Below are 16745 nucleotides of genomic sequence, written 5' to 3' on the forward strand. Positions count from 1 at the left end.
GTTGATAGACCTAAATATAAAGTTTTACTACAATTATCACATAAACTTATTAATAACATGACCAAAGAAAATGAGATCAAGGTCATATGACCAAAATGAGGAATACATTTACACCTTACAATCATTCAATACAAATCAGGTCAAGGTCAGATGACACTTGGCACAAAAACTAAACACTGAACAATGAACCTCGAAAATGAGGTCAAGGTCAAATGAGACTTGCGAGGCTGACATCATAAGATATTTCCAGACACCAAATAAAGTTGACCTATTGCATATAGTATTAGAAAAAACGAACAAAACTCAAAAGCTTAACTTTGACCATTGAACCAAGGAAATGAGGTCAAGATCAGATGACACCTGTCAGTTGGACATGTACACCTTACAATCCTTCCATACACCAAATATACAAGACATATTTCATATAATATCTGAGATATAGACTTGACCACCAAAAACTTAACCCTTTTCATTGATCCATGAAATGATGGCGAGGTCAAGTGAAAACTGTCTGATGGGCATGCTGACCAAGGTACGCAAATACTAAACATAGTTACCCATAATATGAGAGAAATTACAAAAAAATTTAACTTTTTTTCAAGTAGTCACTGAACCATGAAAATGAGTTCAAGGACAATGGACATGTGACAGACGGAAACTTCCAAACTTAAGGCATCTGCATTTAAAGTATGGAGCATCCAGGTCGTTCGCCGTCTAAAATATAAAGCTTTTAAGAAGTGAACTAACGCTGTCGCCGCCGCCGCCGGATCACCATTCCTATGTCGAGCTTTCTGCGAAAAAAGTCGCAAGCTCGACAAAAACAAGAATGTGTCCATCGTACACCGTTCCCCACTTGCCCTATCATTTTCTTTGTTCAGTGGACCGTGAAATAGGGGGAAAAACCTTCTTTGGCATTAAGCTTAGAAAAAAACATATTATTGGAAACATATGTACTAAGTTTCAAGTTTATTGGACCTGACCTCCAACAAAAACTACCTTGACCAAAACATTTAACCTGAAGCGAGAAAACGGACGAAGGAGCAGACGCATAGACCGGAAAACTAATGCCCATTTACTATCGTAGGTGGGGCATAAAAAAATTAATCATGATTTTCTGCCAATATGCACATTTACATAGCATGTCCTAACTATCTAAAAAATTCATGAAACTCTGTTGTGGTCTTTAGACAGATTTTATGACAAACTGTTGTAGGAGTATATAGGAAATCAATGAATTGATAATTTCATAATTTCCTCATTATCTACAAAGATTTATAAAACTCTGTTATGTGGTTTCAGAGGAGTTGCAATAACGAGAACAGGACTGACAGACCGATGGATCAAAAACATTGTACCATAAAGAACTTTGTTTGGTTTGGTATAATAAAGGGTCTGCTAAATAATGTAAGGCTGAGATAAATTAGTCATTTGGTCACACCAGTTTTTTGGCGAGGTTCGTTTTGTTCAGTCTGTGATGTTCTTTGTTGTGTTTTGCATTCTGTTGTTTGTTTTTTAATCTTTCTCTTTTTTTTTGCCGTGGTTTTGTCAGTTTTTTATTGACTTATGTGTTTGAATAAGCCTTTAGTATCTTTCGCCTCTCTCTTCGGTCAATTTGATTATGTGGGACATACAGATTTAGACCCAAACTTGTCTCTGATTGTTTCGTGATTATTGCAGATGTAAATCATACTATAAAATTGAGTATGGAAATGGGGAATGTGTAAAGGAGACAACAACCCGACCATAGAGCAGACAGCAGCCGAAGGCCACCGATAGATCTTCAATGTAGCGAGAAACTCCCGCACACGGAGGTGTCCGTCAGCTGGCCCCTAAACAAATATGTATACTAGTTCAGTGATAATGGACGTCATACTAAGCTCCGAATTATACACAAGAAACTAAAATTATATATCATACAAGACTAACAAAGGTCAGAGGCTCCTAACTTGGGACAGGTGCAAAATTGCGGCGGGATTAAACATGTTTTTTGAGATCTCAACCCTCCCCCATACCTGTAGCCAATGTAGAATAAACAAACGCGAAACAATACGCACAGTAAAACTCAGTTTAAGAGAAGTCCGAGTCCGATGTCAGAATATGAAACAAAAGAAAATAAACAAAATGACAATAATACATAAATAACAACAGACTACTAGCAGTTATTGACATGCCAGAACCAGACCTTAATTAAACTGATTGAAAGATTATGTCTTCATCATATGAATATCAGGCACAATCCCTCCTGTTAGGGGTTTAGTATTATACCGTCATGAAATATACAACCCTCTTATTTACAATATCATTTGATCAACACCTATTTACAAGGGTCTATTTGATATGATTTTTCTCATTGTTGAAGGCTGTATGGTTGCATATAACTGCTTACATCCACTTTATTTGAACTTGAGTGGATACATGTAGGCGTCTCATTGGCAATCATACCACATCTCCGTATTTTTACAGTGTTGTATCAGTACTGTTACCTAATAACAGGACAAAACAAGACAGTAATTTGACAAAACTAAAGACATACATACTTGATTTTACTTCTCTAAAGATATAAACAAAATTTTCATAGTTCGTATCTGAACATGTACACAGCCATGGGAATTTTAAGGGACTATATTTCAGTGTGCATATATTTAGTAGCTAATCTGGCTACTTCCTGTTTATCAGACCGGTACCTTAGAAAAGAATTGTGACAATATATCCAATCTTTTCAAAAACCAAAGACTAACGTCACTAGGAGCAGCAGTTAGTTGTCATAGATACTCTAGATAGAAAGATAATCTGCCACTTTTATAAAAGGGACTACACATAGTTTTTGAAAGGGTATAATCGGTTTGTGCCGAAATTACTTTCTTTAGTCCAGAAACTAATTTGTGCTAAATGGTAATCTCCACCCACATTTAGGACTGGCAGTTATTTGTAGTTTTTATCAACAGCTTGCACTTTTTCTAAATTATATTTGCTTCTTTTAAGACTGACCAAAACTGTTTTTTTACCATTGTGGTTTGATTAAGGTAGTGTATATCAAACAGCTGTTGGAAATATTTTGGACAACCCTCTTATTTACAATATCATTTGATCAACACCTAGTGGTCTTTGGTGGTATCTCGCATAACATTAATAAGGTCTTTTTTAAAAGGCAACTTGAAATTATTGGTCCCATATTTATGTGCTATAGCAAATGTATGGGCTGCTGATCTGCATATATGATAGCAATATATTCTTATGTTTTCAATGACCCCTTATTTCTTCACTCCACTTTATAAGATAGAAATAAATGTTATTCCATATTTTATTGGTTTTTTTAAAGGTATCATAATTTAGACATAAAGACAAAACTAAGCACAGTGAAAAAAGTCTACCCTGTCCTGTAAAGTTTGAGATGTTTTTGTTGTTCAATCTTTGTCACTTGTATGGAAACACTAAATCTTGATAACCTACAATAGAAATATTATCACTTTTATTTCAATTCAATTGTTGCAGTTATCATGCATGTAATAGAGAAAATGATAAATTAGACCAGATCTCCACATTAATAATATTAAAACTAGAGGCTTCAATGAGCCTGTGCCACTCACATGGTACTTTTATTTACAATTGATGCATGATACAGAAATTGTCCATACAAACCGTCAGTGTTTACCATACAATACAGTACTTCTATACACTGTCTGTATACAGTATTTGTCGGATTTTGTCCATACCTATCGTCGATGTTTGACATAAAATACAATACTCCTTTATACCGTATATCAACAGTATTTGTCTATACCTACCGTCGGTGGTAAACATACAATACAGTCCTCCTATATACCGTCTATCAACAGTATTTGTCTATACCTACCGTCGTTGGTTAACATACGATATAGTACTCCTTTGCACCGTCCATCAACAGTATTTGTCTATACCTACCGTCGGTGGTTAACATGCAATAAAGTGCTCCTATATACCGTCTATCACCAGTATTTGTCTATACCTACCGTCGGTGGTTAACATACAATATAGTGCTCCTATATACCGTCTATCAACAGTATCTGTCTATACCTACCGTCGGTAGTTAACATACAATATAGTGCTCCTATATACCGTGTATCAGCAGTATTTGTCTATACCTACTGTCGGTAGTTAACATACAATATAGTGCTCCTATATACCATCTATCAACATAATATGTCTATACCTACCGTCGGTGGTTAACATACAATATAGTGCTCCCATATACAGTCTATCAACAGTATTTGTCTATACCTACCGTCGGTAGTTAACATACAATATAGTGCTCCTATATACCGTGTATCAACAGTATGTGTCTATACCTACTGTCGGTAGTTAACATACAATATAGTGCTCCTATATACTGTCTATCAACAGTATTTGACTATACCTACCGTCGGTAGTTAACATACAATATAGTGCTCCTATATACCATCTATGAACAGTATTTGTCTATACCTACCGTCGGTGGTTAACATACAATATAGTGCTCCTATATACCGTCTATCAACAGTATTTGTCTATACCTACTGTCGGTAGTTAACATACAATATAGTGCTCATATATACCGTGTATCAACAGTTTTGTCTATACCTACTGTCGGTAGTTAACATACAATATAGTGCTCCTATATACTGTCTATCAACAGTATTTGTCTATACCTACCGTCGGTAGTTAACATACAATTTAGTGCTCCTATATACCATCTATCAACAGTATTTGTCTATACCTACCGTCGGTTGTTAACATACAATATAGTGCTCCTATATACCGTCTATCAACAGTATTTGTCTATATCTACTGTCGGTAGTTAACATACAATATAGTGCTCCTATATACCGTCTATCAACAGTATTTGTCTATACCTACCGTCGGTAGTTAACATACAATATAGTGCTCCTATATACCGTCTATCAACAGTATTTGTCTATACCTACCGTCGGTGGTTAACATACAATATAGTGCTCCTATATACCGTCTTTCAACAGAATTTGTCTATACCTACCGTCGGTGGTTAACATACAATATAGTGCTCCCATAAACCGTCTATCAACAGTATTTGTCTATACCTACTGTCGGTAGTTAACATACAATATAGTGCTCCTATATACCATCTATCAACAGTATATGTCTATACCTACCGTCGGTGGTTAACATACAATATAATGCTCCTATATACCGTCTATCAACAATATTTGTCTATACCTACTGTCGGTGGTTAACATACAATATAGTGCTTCTATATACCGTCTATCAACAGTATTTGTCTATACCTACCGTCGGTGGTTAACATACAATATAGTGCTCCTACAATGCATATACCGTCTATCAACAGTATTTGTCTATACCTACCGTCGGTGGTTAACATACAACATAGTGCTCCCATATACCGTCTATCAACGGTATTTGTCTATACCTACTGTCGGTAGTTAACATACAATATAGTGCTCCTAAATACCGTCTATCAACAGTATTTGTCTATACCTACCGTCGGTAGTTAACATACAATATAGTGCTCCTATATACCGTCTATCAACAGTATTTGTCTATACCTACCGTCAGTGGTTAACATACAATATAGTGCTCCTATATACCGTCTATCAACAGTATATGTCTTTACCTACCGTCGGTGGTTAACATACAATATAGTGCTCCCATAAACCGTCTATCAACAGTATTTGTCTATACCTACTGTCGGTAGTTAACATACAATATAGTGCTTCTATATACCGTCTATCAACAGTATTTGTCTATACCTACCGTCGGTAGTTAACATACAATATATTGCTCCTATATACCGTTTATCACAAGTATTTGTCTATACCTATCGTCGGTGGTTAACATAAGATATAGTGCTCCTATATACCGTCTATCAACAGTATTTGGCTATACCTACCGTCAGTGGTTAACATACAATATAGTGCTCCTATATACCATCTATCAACAGTATATGTCTATACCTACCGTCGGTGGTTAACATACAATATAATGCTCCTATATATCGTCTATCAACAGTATTGGTCTATACCTACTGTCGGTAGTTAACATACAATATAGTGCTTCTATATACCGTCTATCAACAGTATTTGTCTATACCTACCGTCGGTGGTTAACATACAATATAGTGCTCCTACAATGTATATACCGTCTATCAACAGTATTTGTCTATACCTACCGCCGGTGGTTAACATACAACATAGTGCTCCCATATACCGTCTATCAACAGTATTTGTCTATACCTACTGTCGGTAGTTAACATACAATATAGTGCTCCTATATACCGTCTATCAACAGTATTTGTCTATACCTACCGTCAGTGGTTAACATACAATATAGTGCTCCTATATACCGTCTATCAACAGTATATGTCTATACCTACCGTCGGTGGTTAACATACAATATAGTGCTCCCATAAACCGTCTATCAACAGTATTTGTCTATACCTACTGTCGGTAGTTAACATACAATATAGTGCTTCTATATACCGTCTATCAACAGTATATGTCTATACCTACCGTCGGTGGTTAACATACAATATAGTGCTCCCATAAACCGTCTATCAACAGTATTTGTCTATGCCTACCGTCGATGGTTAACATACAATATAGTGCTCCTATATATATACCGTCTCTCAACAGTATTTGTCTATACCTACCGTCGGTGGTTAACATACAATATAGTGCTCCCATATACCGTCTATCAACAGTATTTGTCTATACCTAGTGTCGGTAGTTAACATACAATATAGTGCTCCTATATACCGTCTATCAACAGTATTTGTCTATACCTACCGTCGGTAGTTAACATACAATATAGTGCTCCTATATACCGTCTATCAACAGTATTTGTCTATACCTACCGTCGGTGGTTAACATACAATATAGTGCTCCTATATACCGTCTATCAACAGAATTTGTCTATACGTACCGTCGGTGGTTAACATACAATATAGTGCTCCCATAAACCGTCTATCAACAGTATTTGTCTATACCTACTGTCGGTAGTTAACATACAATATAGTGCTCCTATATACCATCTATCAACAGTATATGTCTATACCTACCGTCGGTGGTTAACATACAAAATAGTGCTCCAATATACCGTCTATCAACAGTATTTGTCTATACCTACCGTCGGTAGTTAACATACAATATAGTGCTCCTATATACCTTGTATCAACAGTATGTGTCTATACCTACTGTCGGTAGTTAACATATAATATAGTGCTCCTATATACTGTCTATCAACAGTATTTGTCTATACCTACCGTCGGTAGTTAACATACAATATAGTGCTCCTATATACCATCTATCAACAGTATTTGTCTTTACCTACCGTCGTTGGTTAACATACAATATAGTGCTCCTATATACCGTCTATCAACAGTATTTGTCTATACCTACTGTCGGTAGTTAACATACAATATAGTGCTCCTATATACCGTTTATCAACAGTATTTGTCTATACCTACCGTCGCTGGTTAACATACAATATAGTGCTCTTTGATACCGTCTATCAACAGTATTTGTCTATACCTACTGTCGGTAGTGGCTCCTATATACCGTCTATAACCAGTATTTGTCTATACCTACCGTCGGTGGTTAACATAAGATATAGTGCTCCTATATACCGTCTATCAACAGTATTTGGCTATACCTACCGTCAGTGGTTAACATAAAATATAGTGCTCCTATATACCGTCTATCACCAGTATTTGTCTATACCTACCGTCGGTGGTTAACATACAATATAGTGCTCCCATATACCGTCTATCAACAGTATTTGTCTATACTTACTGTCGGTAGTTAACATACAATATAGTGCTCCTATATACCATCTATCAACAGTATATGTCTATATCTACCGTCGTTGGTTAACATACAATATAATGCTCCCATATACCGTCTATAAACAGTATTTGTCTATACCTACTGTCGGTAGTTAACATACAATATAGTGCTTCTATATACCGTCTATCAACAGTATTTGTCTATACCTACCGTCGGTGGTTAACATACAATATAGTGCTCCTATGTACTGTCTATCAACAGTATTTGTCTATACCTACCGTCGGTGGTTAACATACAATATAGTGCTCCCATATACCGTCTATCAACAGTATTTGTCTATACCTAGTGTCGGTAGTTAACATACAATATAGTGCTCCTATATACCGTCTATCAACAGTATTTGTCTATACCTACCGTCGGTAGTTAACATACAATATAGTGCTCCCATAAACCGTCTATCAACAGTATTTGTCTATACCTACTGTCGGTAGTTAACATACAATATAGTGCTTCTATATACCGTCTATCAACAGTATTTGTCTATACCTACCGTCGGTAGTTAACATACAATATATTGCTCCTATATACCGTTTATCACCAGTATTTGTCTATACCTACCGTCGGTGGTTAACATAAGATATAGTGCTCCTATATACCGTCTATCAACAGTATTTGGCTATACCTACCGTCAGTGGTTAACATACAATATAGTGCTCCTATATACCATCTATCAACAGTATATGTCTATACCTACCGTCGGTGGTTAACATACAATATAATGCTCCTATATATCGTCTATCAACAGTATTGGTCTATACCTACTGTCGGTAGTTAACATACAATATAGTGCTTCTATATACCGTCTATCAACAGTATTTGTCTATACCTACCGTCGGTGGTTAACATACAATATAGTGCTCCTACAATGGATATACCGTCTATCAACAGTATTTGTCTATACCTACCGCCGGTGGTTAACATACAACATAGTGCTCCCATATACCGTCTATCAACAGTATTTGTCTATACCTACTGTCGGTAGTTAACATACAATATAGTGCTCCTATATACCGTCTATCAACAGTATTTGTCTATACCTACCGTCAGTGGTTAACATACAATATAGTGCTCCTATATACCGTCTATCAACAGTATATGTCTATACCTACCGTCGGTGGTTAACATACAATATAGTGCTCCCATAAACCGTCTATCAACAGTATTTGTCTATACCTACTGTCGGTAGTTAACATACAATATAGTGCTTCTATATACCGTCTATCAACAGTATATGTCTATACCTACCGTCGGTGGTTAACATACAATATAGTGCTCCCATAAACCGTCTATCAACAGTATTTGTCTATGCCTACCGTCGGTGGTTAACATACAATATAGTGCTCCTATATATATACCGTCTCTCAACAGTATTTGTCTATACCTACCGTCGGTGGTTAACATACAATATAGTGCTCCCATATACCGTCTATCAACAGTATTTGTCTATACCTAGTGTCGGTAGTTAACATACAATATAGTGCTCCTATATACCGTCTATCAACAGTATTTGTCTATACCTACCGTCGGTAGTTAACATACAATATAGTGCTCCTATATACCGTCTATCAACAGTATTTGTCTATACCTACCGTCGGTGGTTAACATACAATATAGTGCTCCTATATACCGTCTATCAACAGAATTTGTCTATACGTACCGTCGGTGGTTAACATACAATATAGTGCTCCCATAAACCGTCTATCAACAGTATTTGTCTATACCTACTGTCGGTAGTTAACATACAATATAGTGCTCCTATATACCATCTATCAACAGTATATGTCTATACCTACCGTCGGTGGTTAACATACAAAATAGTGCTCCAATATACCGTCTATCAACAGTATTTGTCTATACCTACCGTCGGTAGTTAACATACAATATAGTGCTCCTATATACCTTGTATCAACAGTATGTGTCTATACCTACTGTCGGTAGTTAACATATAATATAGTGCTCCTATATACTGTCTATCAACAGTATTTGTCTATACCTACCGTCGGTAGTTAACATACAATATAGTGCTCCTATATATCATCTATCAACAGTATTTGTCTTTACCTACCGTCGTTGGTTAACATACAATATAGTGCTCCTATATACCGTCTATCAACAGTATTTGTCTATACCTACTGTCGGTAGTTAACATACAATATAGTGCTCCTATATACCGTTTATCAACAGTATTTGTCTATACCTACCGTCGCTGGTTAACATACAATATAGTGCTCTTTGATACCGTCTATCAACAGTATTTGTCTATACCTACTGTCGGTAGTGGCTCCTATATACCGTCTATAACCAGTATTTGTCTATACCTACCGTCGGTGGTTAACATAAGATATAGTGCTCCTATATACCGTCTATCAACAGTATTTGGCTATACCTACCGTCAGTGGTTAACATACAATATAGTGCTCCTATATACCGTCTATCACCAGTATTTGTCTATACCTACCGTCGGTGGTTAACATACAATATAGTGCTCCCATATACCGTCTATCAACAGTATTTGTCTATACTTACTGTCGGTAGTTAACATACAATATAGTGCTCCTATATACCATCTATCAACAGTATATGTCTATATCTACCGTCGTTGGTTAACATACAATATAATGCTCCCATATACCGTCTATAAACAGTATTTGTCTATACCTACTGTCGGTAGTTAACATACAATATAGTGCTTCTATATACCGTCTATCAACAGTATTTGTCTATACCTACCGTCGGTGGTTAACATACAATATAGTGCTCCTATGTACTGTCTATCAACAGTATTTGTCTATACCTACCGTCGGTGGTTAACATACAATATAGTGCTCCCATATACCGTCTATCAACAGTATTTGTCTATACCTAGTGTCGGTAGTTAACATACAATATAGTGCTCCTATATACCGTCTATCAACAGTATTTGTCTATACCTACCGTCGGTAGTTAACATACAATATAGTGCTCCTATATACCGTCTATCAACAGTATTTGTCTATACCTACCGTCGGTGGTTAACATACAATTTAGTGCTCCTATATACCGTCTATCACCAGTATTTGTCTATACCTACCTTCGGTGGTTAACATGGAATATAGTGCTCCTATATACCGTCTATCAACAGTATTTGTTTATACCTACTGGCGGAGGTTAACATAGAATATAGTGCTCCTATATACCAAGAGGGATAACGGATCTGCATCTAGAATTTATCATGCTGCCCTTTTTTTGGATTTTTAAAATTCTTGTTATCCCTCAATTTTTACATTCATCCCAAATAATACAACAGTAGTCAATTAGGGGCAGAACACCCATTGTATTATGTTTTCTTGCAGTTATATAAAAAAAATGTATTTAAGAAAGATGGTATATTCTGGATGATATATTAGCACAACCTTGGTCAATTTGATTTCTCCAGTTACTTAGTGGGCTGTCAATTTTGAAACTAATATTTTTTCACATGAAGAATTTTGTAATACTTTAATTTATTATCAAGTTTGGTTGAAAAGTCTGAATAGTTTCTGCTTTGTTCCAGTAATCAAACATTTTGTTTCATTTGCATCTATGAACATGTTATTCATTTTACACCACTCTTCAACCCTGTATAAATCTTCTTGAACATCATCATTTATATTTTCTAGATGTTTCCCCCTGATTTATGAATAGTGGTGTCATCAGCATGTACAACGATATAGGTCTGTTTCACAATTTTTAATGCATAAGGGAAGGTCATTTATAAATAGCACAAACAATAGAGGACAAGGTATAGAACATTGGGGAACACCAAATTTCACATGTTGTTGTTCAGAGTTAACATTACAAATGTATACCTTTTGTTATTCAGGTACGACTTAAAAAAACTAACAGTAGTCTCACTAAATCCATACATGTCGAGCTTTAAACAAAGAAAGTCATATTCTACCAAATCAAAAGCTTTTTTTTAAATCTTAATAAAATTGCTAGGTTTAAATTACCATCTTTCATTTCTTGCAACCATGTGTCAATGATATTAAATAAATGTCAAGCTCAATCCAGTATATATTCCAAGTTATGGACAAATGATAATGCTATTAAAAATACCAAATCATAACCAGTGCTTTTCTCTTTTTCTATTTACAGTATATGACTAGGTAATAATGATGACTTTTTTCAACTATTTTCATACTTTTTTGTTTCCTCTGCTTTTGTATCAAGGGCATAATTGTTTATGGCAAACTAAGCATCTGCATAATCAAACTATTCCTAACTATACTCTACCTCAAATTCTGGAAACTGCAAAATTTTTGTCATAGCAGTCTTATGGTAGCTGAACTATTTCTATTTTTTGTAAATCTGGATTAATAAGTCTTTTGTCACATTCTGGGGCTATAGAAAAAAAACATTACAGAATTATCAAAATTATGTGTGTATAATGTTTGTGTACAGTCATTCAACTAAAAAAGGACAAAACTTATTTTTTTGTGTATAAATAAATAATTGTGATTTTAATGTCTTAATATTATAAAAAAAAACTTCAAAAGATTAAATTTAAATTATAATCTAAACATGAAAGAGCACATATAAATCAACCTTTTACTCAGATTTATATCTAAAACCAGTTATAACTAGCTATAATATCTTTGACTTCACAAATATCATCATCTTATTTTACAAATCAGTATTTATTTGGTGGCACTTCCTGCACACTAAGTACAAATGTATGTTATGCCTTAGGTTTAATTTTGATGCAATCACATTTCAGAAGGTACATGTCTTGAACTGTTTTAATGAATAAATTACAGTTTTAAACTCAGTTTAGGCTGACCTGAGGTCAATAGTCTTAAACAATGTCATCAAACTATCAGTTTTACTGTAATATATTGATATTGTGACATTTATGGGAAAGAGCATATGAGTTAGTCATATTGGTCAATACAATGGAAAGTTTATATCTGAGACTACTATAACACTATGTGTTATACTAGTAGTCTCAGTTTATAACTATGTTAATGTCAATTATATACATGACATAATAATTAAATCATTTAAAAAACTATTCAAAAGATTTCTCTCAAATCATGTTTACATTTTTTTTTAGAGAAGAGTCTGTCTGAAATATATTCAGGGGTAGTCCAAATAGTTATGACTTCTTAAAAAGCTATATTATGGGGGAAAAGGGGGGGGGGGGTCTATTATGTTTTTTTTCATACAGGAGGAAGACGTCAAAGCAAAAAAAAACCCAACAAAACAAAATAAAATAATAGCCTGTCAAGACGTCCTTATATCATAAAAATTTGGTCTAATTTTGGGATAATACATTTAACTTCCTTTGATGTCGGGGAGGGGATAAGTTTTGACGATTAATTATTCTTGAAACTAACAATAATTATTTCTTATTGTTACTTTGTTAAGCGAGCGAGATGTGTGGTTCTCGAGTTATTTAAAAAAAAAAGGGGGGGGGGGTATTACTATATCAAATTTACCCAGTTTGGAGGCAATAAATATTTAAAATCTAACCATAAACTCCAATGTTCCTGCTTTTTTTAGCAGAACAAACACGATGGCATTCTCGTCTCTGTTGTAATCAATAGTTAACTCATTTCTTCTTCCAGGTTATTTCTTAATCAATTATGATTATCAGCTGTCTATCTATTTACCATGTTTATGTTAAACTGGTCCGTAATTCCATCGTAGTGTATCGATAACTGAACACAAGTTAACAAGGATCCAGTTTATTAAACGTATATAATATACAAGGTTCCTGAGTCAGTAACCGTAACTATCACCGTGCTTTGTGCGCATGCGCAAGAAACACCAACAACAATGATAAAACAGGGTATACAGTTCCGTAATTTCGTATATTTTTCTTATCTTCATACTAAAGAGCTCCAAAAGTAGGCGTGCTTAGGTGCACTGGGCGGGTCTAAAAACCGACTCTCGGTGGTTAACGTCTCTCGATGGTTAACTTTAAGTGCCTACCGCTTACCACTGCTGGTTAACTGATCTTAACTGTTATCGATGGTATCATCAACTCGGTAGTCACTTAACAGATACTGACTTGATTCCAAAAATACCTTTCTAAAGTCTTTTCTACGTGATAAATTTAGAGATTATTAAGAATTTCCTCAAACAAAGTTGGTTTTTGATGTAGTTGGTAATTCTTTTATGTTCCCTTTCAGTCATATACACGTAGCACCCTCATGTATTAAGCTATTCTATTACCGTTCCTTTAAGTCATGGTATGTGGCTGTTCTATCAATGCCCCTTTCAGCCGTATAATCCTTCATGTGTTTTGCTATTATATTAAGGCATCTATGAGTTATTTAGCCGTTTCATTACCGCCCCTTTCAGTCATATAGCCCTTATTGAATTTGGATAATCTATTAATGCCCCCTTCAGTCATATCACTTCTCATTTATATGGCTGTTCGAATAACGCCCGTTTCAGACTATTCTGTGAAAGCCTTTATCAGTCAAAAGTCCCCTCATGTGATCGGCTGTTCTATTGCTGCCCCTTTCAGTAAAATATCCCTTAATGTATTTGACTATTCTATTACCGTAATAGAATAGTCAAATTGACCCCATGTATTTGGCTATTTTAATTACAACTCCCTTAAGTCACAAAGCCCTTCATGTATTTGGATGTTTTATTAATGACCCCTTTCACTAATTTAGCCTCGAATGTATTTGAATATTATATTAAGGCCCCTTTCCTTATCACCAGCCCAGTAGTCAGCACTTCTGTGTTGACATTAGCTATCATTTATATGGTCATAGCTAAAAATATTTTTTTAATACTTTTTTTTTACCTTGTAAACATCAAAGGAATGCTGATCCAATTTCATCCTCAGGTGGAGTCCTCCTTCCTTGGCTGTTTCGGCGCTATTCCACAACAACCTCCAGAGGTGCAGCGGCTCAGGTGATCAATCTGAACCTGGAACTGGATGGCCTACACGGATCCGATGTCTCAGCTGATGTCATTGCTGTTCTTCTGTAACTGAATGCTGTTCTGTATATCTATATTTGTCCATTATCTACACAATAACTGTTTATTGTTCTATCACTTTGCACTTTTCCACACTTCGTCTCTTTTCCTCCAAATCCACTGTGATTCCACTTCTGCTTCTCTACACACTTCTGTAATCAGTTTCTTCCTCTCTGCTCCTACCACTCACAAGGCCCTAAGTGCCCGCCATGCACATTGACTGTCCTGCAAAGCCCCTGCATCCGACTTCTATTGCCATACACCACGTCCTCCATCCCCGCTGTTTGCAATCCTCTACTAGCTGCTGGTATTTTGCCATCTTTCTTTCATAAGCTTCCCCTATTCTGTCTTCCCATGGGACTGTTAGTTCCAGCAAGACCGCCTGCCTAGTTCCCTCTGACCAAATGACTATATCTGGTCTTAGCGATGTTGCTGCTATTTCTGCTGGGAAAATCATGCGTTGATGTATGTCTGCTGTCATCTGCCAGTCTGATGCTGTTCCAAGTATCCCTAAACCTTCTGCCTGGTTGTCTTTCTTTCCTCCAGCCCTCACAAAATTTACAAATGGCATGTTCTTCTGCATCTTTCTCTTCTTTCTCCTGGTGGTGTCCAACTTTGCTGCTATTGTTTTCAATACACTGTCATGTTTCCATGTATATCTTCCATCTTTCAGTGCGACTGGACATGCTGACAACACATGCTGTAGAGATGCTGGTTTGTCTTTGCATAAGGTGCATGTTGGGTCTTCTATCAACCCCCAGGTATAAAGGTTTGATGGGCTTGGTAAAACATCATACACTGATCTTAGGAGAAAACTCAATCTGTATCCCTCCATACTCCAAATCTCGCTCCAGGTCAAAGCCCTGCTTCTAGCTCCTTGCCAATTCAACCAACTACCCTGCTGTTTCATTCCTACTGCCTTAACATTCCTACTCTCTTCTTCCATCTGTCGTATTTCCTGTTGCACCAGTTCCCTCCGTCCCTTCTCATTTGCTGTATCCCACCTTGGTTTTGTTGTCATACCAAATCCCTGTCTACCAACTGCTGTTACACCAACGATGACACTGTGCTTTAGTCTGGTCTCAGCTTCCTTAACTGCTTCCTCTGCTTTCCATTTTCTTCCTGTCCTGATCTTTACTTTGGCTCCTTTCACTTTAGCATCTTTGCGGTCTCTCAACGTCATAACCTGTCTTGTCTTTGTAACTTTATACTCTTCTGTCAATGCCTTCATTGGTAATTGTAGCGTTGTTCCTGTGCTGTACAATCCAATGCTGCTGAAACTTCTTGGCACACCAAACCATCTTCTTAGGCATGCACTGATCTTTCTCTCTAAGGCCTCCACTTTGGACAATGTGAACTCGTAAACTAGTAATAGCCACAATATCCTTGGTAAGACCCCATGTTGATATATCCAGGCCTTATATCTTCCTGGGAGCCCACTTTTGTCTATCTTCGTCAGCCATTCTACCAATTGCACTTGAACTTCACCCATGTTTACCATATCTGCTAGTGTTGCATCAAACTTTTTACCTAGGCATCAAAATACTGTTGCGTTTGTCTTTTGTTTAATTAATTAATCATTCACTTTGTCCTTTTCAGCTTAGTAAAAATGTTCATCTTTAACCATATTTTCTTTTTGAGTGATTTTCTTATTCTTATCTTTTCTGGCTCATTAGTGTCATTTGGGTATTTTTTTCAGTATGTATCAATTAAACATTTGCTACTATACTCCACTGGATTAATATTGGATTTTTACACTTTTTATTTATTACATTATCAATATAATTACATAGTTTTATAATGTACATGGATGATAACTTCACGGAAACAAATTTTGGCTCATATTTAAAGAAAGATAACTCTTCTTAGCTTGTTTTGGCTAAAGGAATATCATAAGACATTTTAATGATGAAAATTATAGGAATATATAAG

At 35.9% G+C, this 16745-nt stretch overlaps 1 protein-coding gene and 1 long non-coding RNA gene across 2 annotated transcripts; both read right to left on the minus strand.

Moving 5' to 3' along the window:
- Positions 1-2527: 2527 nt before the first annotated feature.
- LOC139524911 (uncharacterized) lies at positions 2528-13538 on the minus strand. Its single transcript, XR_011664878.1, has 3 exons — positions 13347-13538; positions 12108-12215; positions 2528-3446 (listed from the first exon to the last, which is right to left on the minus strand). It is a non-coding gene; the product is annotated as an uncharacterized lncRNA (long non-coding RNA).
- A 1471-nt stretch (positions 13539-15009) lies between these two features.
- LOC139525337 (uncharacterized) lies at positions 15010-16305 on the minus strand. Its single transcript, XM_071320544.1, has one exon. It carries the CDS (start codon positions 16303-16305, stop codon positions 15010-15012), a length of 1296 nt encoding a protein of 431 aa, XP_071176645.1.
- Positions 16306-16745: the final 440 nt, after the last annotated feature.

Source organism: Mytilus edulis, chromosome 5 (genome assembly GCF_963676685.1).
Source record: "Mytilus edulis chromosome 5, xbMytEdul2.2, whole genome shotgun sequence".
Classification (NCBI taxonomy): Eukaryota; Metazoa; Mollusca; class Bivalvia; order Mytilida; family Mytilidae; genus Mytilus; species Mytilus edulis.

Bases quoted from the DNA above. Each gene is read 5' to 3' on its own strand.
- LOC139525337 (XM_071320544.1), bottom strand. From the start codon at position 16,305: ATGGGTGAAGTTCAAGTGCAATTGGTAGAATGGCTGACGAAGATAGAC.